This window comes from Microcaecilia unicolor, chromosome 8, assembly GCF_901765095.1.
Source record: "Microcaecilia unicolor chromosome 8, aMicUni1.1, whole genome shotgun sequence".
NCBI lineage: Eukaryota > Metazoa > Chordata > Amphibia > Gymnophiona > Siphonopidae > Microcaecilia > Microcaecilia unicolor.
This window is the reverse complement of record NC_044038.1, coordinates 158,951,130-158,962,337: the sequence shown is the minus strand read 5'-3', so window position 1 is coordinate 158,962,337 and position 11,208 is coordinate 158,951,130. Positions and strand designations below refer to the sequence as shown.

Genomic DNA, 11,208 nt, shown 5'->3' with positions numbered 1-11,208 from the left:
TTTAAATACATTATACAAAGAAGTTTAATTCAATGTTTAAAAACCCCCCTCCATTACTTTTGAAAGATCATCTGATTAAACAAAGCTACTAAGATTAAAGTGCTAGGCATCACTGTCCACCGAGATATAAAGTGCACAGAAATAAATAGTTAATTCAGGAGGCACTGCCTAATCTGAAAGAAAATAAGAACGCTTGCAGCATGAAGAGTGATTAAACCCATAGTCATCCTTAGACGAACTGCATTCTAAACTAGAATTCTGCCCTTTCCCTTCCTATTGTCTAAGCAGAATTTACTGTTTACTAGCTCTGCAAAAGGTCTGTTTTAGTCTCTGCACTCAGTTAATAGCTTCACAAGAGCCTAGCCTGAGTGCTTGCATTTGCTCTTTGGGTCAATGTTTGCTTTCAAGAATTAAGACACTTCTGAGATCCATGCGATTTCCAGGAAGTTCTTTTTGAACCAGTTGGAAATGAAAGGCAGTGTCATGAGAAGACAATGTCAGAAATGAGAAAAGCTTATTGTACTCTGCCAGGAAAAAATTGAGGAATTATAAAACAAATGGGATTCACAGCTATCACTGATGCTACTAAACGCTGGCTTCACAGAACCAGGGCTTTGACATTATTTCATGGCAGGGAAACTACCTGGAGATTTCTCCCTTCCCAATTTAACTATAGCCCAGTCACTGCTATGATGACCTTGGGCCTGAGGACATGCACCAGGGATCCTTCATGAATCCAACCACCAGGTGTCACCCTTAAGCAATAATTTCCCCCCTCCTTCCCAGGGACTGTGCTGCCTTCACAGCATCCCCAGCCCAAGCTGAGCTGGGGAGTGGAAGACCTGAGACAGGGACTAAACTGAGGCGATGCTAAGTTACCCAGTTCCTGGCTGGATACTTGTTGGCAATTCCTGCTTTCAAACTTACATACTAAAGCAATGTGGGAGTTTTAGTGGCTGATCCTGCACATTGAAATCAGTGCTGCAAGTTCCATAATGCAGCAGCATGGAGGGTCAGAAATCCAGCTATTCCAAAATTTCCAGCCTGGAACTGGGTAACTTGGCATTTCTGAAACTGGGGGTCTTCCACATGGCAGTGCACAGCATTTAGCACCTGAGTCACCGGGCCAGCCTTGTAAAGCAATAAGCTTAATAATATAATACAATGAATATATCAATCTGAAGGGACTTCACCAGCCTCTTATTTACTTGCTTGCACACAAATGTCATTACTAAACAGCACTGGGTCTGAAGGCAAAGACACTTACTTTGCCAATGCCTGAACCTCAAAACTTCAAGTCAGCTTTACTATCTGCTGCCATCTTTGGCATATATAAATGAAGCAGCTTTAGTCAGTATCAGAAATCTAGAGGGGACAAATTAGAATTTTTGTCTGCTTTTCCCAAGTAAAACATGAACAAAGTAGAGGTTTCTGACATACATATATGTATACATTTTAAACTGAAAGAACACAGTGAATGTAATTACAGCTCCTATGCTTCTAAGTACTAAGATCTAAATTTTAAAAAAGAAATTCTCTTATCTGTTCTATCAGATTGTTAACAGCATAAAATATACAATAGGGAAAACTGATCTCACATTTCAATTTGATGGTTGTATTTTTGAAGTAGGTGCTCTCAAAAACATAACTGAACACCAATATTACCAAGTAACAAAACACGAGGGCAAGCTGTGAAAAGTACTATTTATAAACTCCTATTATTTCATCATTTCAGTCTCTAACTGGCCAGTGTACTATACTGTGTTAACGGTATCACAAGTGGTTAACACATATTAAACACCTTATTGCAGGCTATAGATATACATAAATTAGCTTGTGTTAATGAAAACTCAATTTAAATCAGGTAATGAGATGTAATCTGTGGCAAATAGTTCACTATCAAACTTAGCACAGTGAAAAATGACATGTTAATACATGCAAAATATAAAATAAATTAATGCAAAAAAGAAAATAAAGATTAACTACGCATTGGGAGGTACAATTGATGTGGACAGCAAAACAAAAACATAGCATACATATTTTTATATATGTACTTTACTAAGGGGCCCTTTTACTAAGCCGCAGTAGGTTCTACGAGCGTGCATATGCCCAACTGAAACTACCGCCAGGCCAGTGTGCCCTCCTGGTGGTAATTTCAGATTTGGCGTGCACCTATACTGCCTGGATGAATTATTTATTTATTTACTCTTACGCATTAATCGGCACTTGGCGTGCGCCAACTGGTCACTGCGCATGTAGTGCATGAGCCTTTACCACTAGATCAATGGGTGCTGTTGAGGGCTCAGGCCGGTTTTTGGTGGGTGCCGATTTAATTTTTACCGCAGGCCCTTTTCCTGTCTCATTAAAAAAAACATTTTTTGTAGATGCGGTAAAAACTGGCCAGCGAGCACCCAATACATGCACTTACACTACCGCAGGCCACTTTTTACCGCGGCTTAGTAAAAGGACCCCTAACTGCAGTAATATGTATCTCTGTCTGCATTATATTATCATAATTTGTTAATATATATGTAAACAGTGGCGTAAATTCTGCTCAAGCAGCCTTTGCCCAAGGAAGGAGGGAGCCCACTGAAAACTAAATTCTATATATGAAGCCTAAAAAAAAATCAGCGCCAAAATGAAATACACCTGCGCAGTTTATAGAATTTGCTGAGTATGCATCCACACTACTAAATTTAGATGCTGGCAGTTATGCCAAGTAAAATTTAGTGTAAATGCCAATACCTAAATTATGCATGGACTGGGTGTATTCTATAACCATGAGCATAGATTTTAGAAACACCCAAGACCCGCCCATTCTATGCAACGTAGAATTTATGTGCATCATGTTATAGAATAAGCTTACAGTTCTGCGTGTAAATTCTATTTAATGCCAATTAGTGTCAATATTTTCTTGTAAATTGGCACTGATGGGCTTCTTAACTAATGAGGTTACACATGCAAATCCAGAATATGACTGGATTTGCATGCACAACTTAAGTCGCACTATACAGAATCCCGTGGAAAAGCAGTCTGCAGATCTTCTGAGGATTCCTTTCTGAAATTGTCGCTGGGGGCCCTTAACTTGAACTGTCCATAAAACAATGGATTTATAAATGTTAATGGTCAATCTTAACATAGTTTAAGTATACTGGCTCCTTATAGGACTCTGAGGATTTGCTTAGAAAGAACAAAGGGACAGGATTAACTGATAGCTGCACATTGGCTATTATTCAAGATGCGACAAGTGGAGAGCTGTCTCCTGTGTTGCAGGCTGCAGTGTTGAGTTCTGCAATGCTGCCCTTTTGCCAAAATGTTTCACAATAAATGTATGCTTATCAATAATGAAAACACTGTGTACAAGGAATGAGACTTGGGGGTGATTGTGTCTGATGACCTTAAAGTGGCCAAACAGGTAGAAAAGGTGACAGTAAAAGCTAGAATGATGCTTGGGTACATAAGGAGAGGGATGACCAGCAAGAAAAAAGAGGCGATAGTGCCCTTGTATAAGTCTCTGGTGAGGCCCCATTTAGAGTACTGAGAGCAGTTCTGGAGACCGCACCTACAGAAAGATGTAAACAGGATGAAGTCTGTCCAGAGGGCAGCTACAAAATTGGTAAGTGGTCTTCATCATAAAACATTTAAGGACAGGCTTATAAACCTCAATATGTATATGCTGGAAGAGAGGCGGGAGAGAGGTGATATGATAGAGACTTTTAAATACACAGTGGCATTAATGTATAGGAGGTGAGCCTTTTTCAAATGAAGGAAAACTCTGGAATAAGAGGGCATAGGATGAAGTTAAGAGGAAATAGGTTTAGGAGGAATCTAAGAAAATACTCTTTCATGGAAAGGGTGGTGGATGCGTGGAATGGCCTCCCAGTGGAGGTCGTGGAGACAGAGACTGTGACAGAATTTTAAAAAGTGTGGGACAGGCATGTGGGATTCCTTAGGAAAAGGAGGAGTTAGTGGTTACTGATGATGGACAGACTGCATGGGACATTTGGCCCTTATCTGCCATGTTTCTATTAACCTAGGAATTTATCAGATACCACAAGTGTTAAGCTAATAGTTTTTCTAGGGGGCAAGTATATAATTAGCATTACAGTATTTGCCTTCCTACTGTCTCTTCTACATCTAGTGAGGTAGTTTTGGCACCAAAAACCCATCTAAATGGCCCAGTTTCAGGATTCTGTTTCCTGCTCTTCATGCAAGTTCACTGTGATCCAGACCCACAAGACTCAAATAAGAAATAACAGCACAGCGTAAGCTGAAGACTAGTTGTGTGCTGTGTCAGCGCCTCACTCTGAAGACATTGAATTTTGCTTGTGTCTAGCAAGGCACTCTGAAGCAGTTAAAGGGTTTGTGCACTTGCTGTTCAATGGCCTTTGAAGGCATATATTTATTTTAACGATGCTGCAAACTTTTCCTCTTGCCTTTTCCAACAAAAAGGCTTTAGAAGATTTATTCGCTTTGACTGTACCTACAGCAAGGTGGTATATCAAGTGCCGGATAGACATGAACAGTCTAGTAAGTCTGTTAGCTTCTGATGTTTCTACTGTGAAAGATTGTGCTTGTAGTTTTGTCATGTAGAACAACAATGTCCTGTTTAATCAAAAAGTGGCCTTACAGGTCTGTCAATAAAAATTAGCAGTACAGGGAGTCGGAGGACCGCAGTGTATGACGTATGGAAATAACAGGGCACTGTGCCACCTTGCCCTGCATCCACCCCACACACGCGCAGCTCCCAGATATCGCGTAGCCAGAAAGAGTCTGGCGATATCGTCACTGCATATGAGAAACCAGGAGGCCGGTGGGAGGGGGATGCAGCAGTTAAAGGCAATCCCCGCGTGGCACAGCCCCTCTCTTTTGTGAGGGTCCCAGCGTGAGCTTTGAGTTCTAGTCTGCATGTTCTTCGCTGTTAGCATCTCTTACCCTGAGGTTTTGGGATAAGGTTTGTGCAGTCGGTCCTCTGATCATGCTGCTTCACCTAAAGACTGAGTCTAGTATGAGTCGCATTATTACAAGCATCGGGTTTTCCTTTCTTTAGTAAACTATTTAATGGCTGTATATCTGTGCCTGCGAAGATGTTTGGGCTTGGCGCTTGCAACATAGGTGGGGGCAAGTCCCGTGCGGGGGGGGGGGGGGGGGGGGAGGGGGGAGCACTGCGCAGTCTGTCGCTTTTGGCAGCCACGTGCTGCCCTTGCGACTCCCTCCTTCCACCCCTCTTCCGGAGAAGGAGGCATGAGAAGGTAGCTTGGCTGCTGGGTAAGGGGAGAGCTTGTGTGTAAGTAAAGGGGGGAAAAAGGCCCTTTACCTAAATAAGTAAAATGGAAAAGGCTGTGGTGTAATGAGGATGTGTTTGCAAGTGATGGTGATATCTGCTGTGTCTAGCATGGGTGGAACTGCACTGCCCAGAGGGCCGTAAGTCCTGGGGCTTTTCCCACAAGATGCCTGTGCCAGGATTGGGGTCATAGCCCTAGAGCACAAACTGTAACCTTCCAAGACAGAAAAGAGCTGCCTGAGAGTCATGGACCATAGTCACCTGGGGAAGGTTGGGAAAATCGCGTAATTCACGTCGCAAAGGAGCCTGATTTGGTTGGGAAGACTGCCACATTATTTTTGTTCTCTCTTGGGCAGATCTGTGCCAGTGGGCTGGTTTTCCTGAGGTACACCAGTTGCTTGGGGGCAGGAAAGAATTGGTCAGCTTAGACTCATTCCGTTTCTGGATCACTAATAAGAACAGCGCTAACTTTCAGTGTCCCTTCCTCTCTCACAGAGATCCCTGTGTATCAGTCCCAGACTTCTTTAATTCAGTGGGCCGGAACTCTTCTAAAACACAATAATGCTATTGGCCCAGATCCACAACTCAATTATACAAAAAAAAAAGCACCAATTAATTCTAATTGACTGGTCATAGGGTCATTGTTTTCATCCCCCAGGCGCATAACCATGTGGCTACATATACACCCTAAGCAGCAAACTGCCGTCATCATTTGGGGGAGATACACCCGGGTTTCAGATCCCCTATGTGGGCCCGGAAACAAGGTTCAGGGACTAGGAATTGCCTCTATGGCTCAGCAATGACTAAAGTGGTCCACAAAAGTGGCAGTAAGGAAGTCAGAAGGGACTGGGGACATAGCCTGCTTACCACCTCGCCTAAGACAATGCCGGTGTACCCCTAGGGGCAATGCATGGCTCACGCTCGAGCCTGTTTGGGTGCGGGATGGGGCTGCCTTGCTTCACGGCGGGCACCACCCCAACTACACTCTTCATGTGACAGTGTTCACAGCCTTACTGTATCACATGGCGGGACTATATAATGGTTAATAATAATAATAATAATAACAACAATAAGTACCACCTGGCTTGGGCAATAAGTTGTTAATACATGTTGATGTATCAAAGCTGCGGCCTAGTGTTTTACCACTAAGAAACTGTGTGACTATTCAGTCCTCTTTAGTGGAGCTATCCATCACCTGCTGAGGCAGACCAGAAAGGCAGGAGTCAGTAATGACAGGGCAAGGGGAAGGTCACGGATGCCTATGTTATTAGCAGTTACTTGTAAAAAGCAGCTTCTAAGCCAGTGCTCACCTATCTTTCTATGGCTGTGACCCCCAATTTGTGTGGGCACAGAAAACACAAGACCCCTGGATGGCACTGACTGATGACATTCTACAGAATGTCCATCCAGATGGCGACCCCAAATATGGGTTTCATAAGCTCTGTTCTAATCAATAGATTTTGGTTTGCTGCACACATGAACAGTGTAAATACAGAGGAAGGAACCCACAGCTGTAACTCTATTCAGGAAACAGTACTGTGGTAAAGGTGCAGGACAAAGCACAGTGTGAGTGTGTATGTGGGGGGCGGGGGTTGGCAGGGGTTGAAAGCAACATTTTGGTTGGGTTTCTCTTGCTAGGCCTGAGTCCTACAGCACTATTTCTACCACATGGTGTGCTGTCACCAAGTACTACATCAACATGTCCTTTCAAACACAGAAAAGCCTTACTGTGGGAGCCTAAGACGTTGTGATAGCAGACACTACCACAACTCCTTACGTCACCCGTAGTAAGGCTTTTCTATGTCTGAAAGGGCATATTGACAAACCATTAACCCTTGGATTCTATATATGGTGCCTAGGTTTGCATGCCAAAATTTGGGCGCAATCTTGAGATGCACATATAAATTAATTGGCTAATGAGCCAACAACCAGTTGATGTTAATTGGCACCCATTACAGTTTGCACATACACCTAATAGTGTGCAACTCAAAAGGGAGCGTAGCCATGGAAGGGGTACGGGTACGTCAGGGGCGTTCTGAAAAATTCTGTGCGCCTAACTTGGACACCATAATTTATACCAGGTTTCAGCAGGCGTAAGCCTGGTGCCAAAAGTTAGGCATGGGAATCAATGCTAAGCATGAGCCAATAAAAGGTATGCCCCCATTATAGAATCACAGCGCAGAGTTTTGAGCTTCATTTATAGAATTCCCCTTCCCCTTACATACTGTATACATGTATAGTTCAGTGGAAAAGAAGAGATCATGTTACGACCTTGAAAGTAAGGCTGACTCAGAACACAAGGAACTATTTCTTCACAAAAAGGTGTGTGGGTGCGTGGAAAAGCCCCAGTGGAGGTGCAAACATTACTGAAATGAATAAAACATGGGACAGACATAGAGGATCACCATTTGTGGGGGAAAAAGGGGAATGCTAGAGGTCAAATAAAGTCTGTGGTACTGCAACAGGAAGCAAAAACAGGAAGAACAGTTAGATAACAATTAAGAAATAATTATAATCACACTTTAACAATTTACAGTTACCTGGAGAGACAAGAAAGGGAAATGAATAATCAGAATAGGGAGGCTCCCACCAGCTCTGCTAGAGGAGCTGCTATTTTGAACAAAAATATAGTGCTTGGGATTTTCAGGTAGGTGACAGTAATTTGTACATCATTACAGTAGAATTGGAGTCAAGGCTGATGAGCCTCAATTAGAGACCATTACAAAGAGGATCCAGTGTTTATAAGCTTTGCTGATTATACCCTCACAAACAGGACTTGAAGCAATGATGTGCTGAAATTAAGGGTACACAGGGATAGATGTCAGTTTTGATATTTAAATGCCATCCAGTTTTCCCATTGCATCATATATAAGGCAGTGCTTCTTCTGGGGGCATAGCCAGCTAGTGGTTTTCAGGATTACCACCATGAACATGCATGAGATAAATCTACATAGACTGGAGACCCACTGTATGCAGACCTTGCATATTCTTGGTAATCCTGAAAACCCAAGCTGGCTGGGTGCATATGCCTCCAGGACAGGGCTGAGAAGCACTGATACGAGGGATTCATTACTAATAGCATTTAATTTAGAGGTTTTGCCATGGTACGATACCTCTTACTAAGGTATAAGAAACAAAAATAAAATACTATTTGGCCGGGTAATGGCAAGAAAGGAAGAAAGTCTTCCAATTTTAGCTATTCACCACAAAAAACAGAGCAATTTTTAAAGCTACTCTGTCTAACAACCATGGAAGATCCTGGTATAACAAAGAAAGGATTTAGGAGTCTACTTATCAAAGTGAGCTACTGTTCCAAGTTTAACACTGTGGTCAAAAAATAATTGTATACAAAACATGGCAGAGTACCAATTATCTATTAACACAAGCATGAACACAAAAATATAGCTAAACTGCTTAAGATGTAATTCAAATTTTGGCATTAATGCATCTATGCTATTTATGACACATCCAGTTTATTTGTGGTAATAAGGAAGGAGTATACATAGTTTTTTATCCCATTACCTCATCACACAATTTTGTTTTAACATTAACATAAGTGCATTAATGCCGATTCAACCTGTGTTAATACTAACTTGTCTTGATGAATAGACCCCTTATTGTTAACTGTGGAAGGATATCCTCCCCCCCCCCCCCCCCCCCCCCCCAAAAAGCCACATTTTATTTCTGAAAATGACAAACTTATGACTTTCTCACAAAAAAATCCCTCCTGCATTTTTAGAATTGTAAAAAGGCACTCTAGGAAGCATATTTTTATAGGCTGCTGGTATTTCTTGAGTGGTTAACATGCTCTTCCCAATACACCCTGAGGTACATACCTGGTTATGTCTTACTTTAGCAACAATTTTAGTCTATTATCTAACACACCTCGTTTCTCAGTTTAAAATTGTGAAGTAACTTTTATCCAGTCCAGAAACTGCATTAGCTGCTGTATCTTAAATTAATCATCAATGATGAAAAGGTGAGGGGGCACAGTATTTTTAAAAAGAAAAGTCAGGTGGCTATTTCCCACCTCAGAGAGCCCCCTTTTAAAGTCGTAGAACAAAATGATCATCCTTTTTTTTAAATAAATTTTGTACTCCACCCCAGTAAAAAATATAGATGCAAAATATATATATTTATATAATATATAGCTTCTGTTATTATAAGTCAGGGTTTTTGTTGTATTTGTCCAAGATGGTGGTGTTTGTGTGTTCAAATATCCATTGTTGCGTTGGGGAGTAAGAATTGCAGGTATTCATGAAAATCCTGTGTTCTGCCTCATTGCAGTCCATACAGCTGTTACTGATTGGATGATAAATGCTCTTGTCCTAAGAACAGAGATCAGAGGAGAATGTTAGAACTTATAGGACCTGGCATTTGAGAGTTATTCATAAAAATTGGAGGTACTTAGATTCATTCTTTACAGCAAGAATTGCTCAACCGTGCTGTTTTCCTGCTGATGGCCTTGCCCCTCCCACCCCACCTCAGTTTTAAGGGGGCCAAGTGGCGTGGAACTCAAACAAGCACATATACAGTGAATCTGCTAAAGACAAAAGATTGCTACAAAAACACTTGAAGAAACAAGAAGCGTGGAGAAACAAAGAAAGTGAGTAGGGAATTGTACTGCACTTATTGTTTTCGATTATCCCCAGTTATCTTCTTGAGGTAGCACAGAGCTAGTGCCTCTATTTGGAGCAGAGTCATCCAATCCAGTTCCTCATTATGGGCCAGATTCTATATAAGGTGCCTAAAAAACCCGCATGGTAAACATTTCCACTTAAGCGTGTTCTATAAGTGGCAACTAGATTTAGGCATGGTAAATAGAATATACTAAGTTGATATCCCAGCGCCTAAAACTATACACCTTCATTTACAACAAAGAAAATATAGCATAAGTCCCTACATATAGATTTACGCACACTGGGCCACATTCTACAACTACGTGCGTAAATTTTGGAACACCCATAAAATGCCCATTTCCCCGCCTATAGCTACACCCCTTTTGAACTGCGCGGTACTAGAATTTAGGTTTTCATTACAGAATACACTTAGGGAGTTGTGTGCATAAATTCTAACTATTGCCAATTTGTGCTCATTATTGCTTGTTAAGTGCTGTTATCAACGCTGATTAGCTTGTTAAGCCAATTACATTATGCGTGTTTTTATAGAATACACCTAGATTTCAGAACGGATCTCTAGGCATGCTATATAGAATCCAGCAGTATACGGCTGCGATTTCACCATACTACAGCTGAAATACGTTGGCATATCATAGACTCAATGCAATGCATGACAGGTGGTTAAAATATAAGGAACAGCTCTGGATATTTGAATTGTGAACTGTTATACCTGAGGGATTTAATTGAGGAACTGGACTGGATGACTCTGCTGTAATGCGACTGGGTTTCTCAATCAGGTGACCCTGTTTTAAGTCCAACTCTGCCAGACGCCGACGCTGGCACCATTTTTGAAGAATTTGATACTGAGGCAGTCTAATGTAGTGCTTGAATTTGAAAACGTTTTTGTAAGACTTGTTGTGGATTGTTTATAAATATACTAAGAGCTTTGCTTATATGTTCCCTTTACCCTATCTCATGCAATTGTATTTGATTCCTGTACATTGTAAAGCCACTTTGAGTCTGCTTAATGTGGAAAAAAGTGGGGTATAAATGTTCAAAAAAAAAAAATATATATATATGAGAATGTCTACTCCATAGGAATATCTTCTCTGATGTAGCTTAATTGAAATATAGCACTATGTTGGAAGATTGATTTCTGAGCAGCTCTACTTTGAAAGATAAGTTGCTATTTCATTTACAGTTTGAGAAACAATGTGAATTACATTTGTGCTTTGATAAAAATATAAAAAGGATGATGAGTTAAGATACTGATACAGTATTCAGAGATTATCCAGGTTCATCTAC

General features: G+C 41.3%; 1 protein-coding gene across 1 annotated transcript in view; it reads right to left on the bottom strand.

Moving 5' to 3' along the window:
* Positions 1 to 3,910: 3,910 nt before the first annotated feature.
* GALNT10 (polypeptide N-acetylgalactosaminyltransferase 10) overlaps positions 3,911 to 11,208 on the bottom strand; it is a 293,160-nt gene continuing 285,862 nt past the window's right edge. Inside the window, exon 12 of the mRNA XM_030211003.1 lies at positions 3,911 to 9,612. Within this exon, the coding sequence (XP_030066863.1) occupies positions 9,445 to 9,612 (168 nt within the window). The 3' untranslated portion in view covers positions 3,911 to 9,444. The remainder of the gene's footprint in view (positions 9,613 to 11,208) is intronic.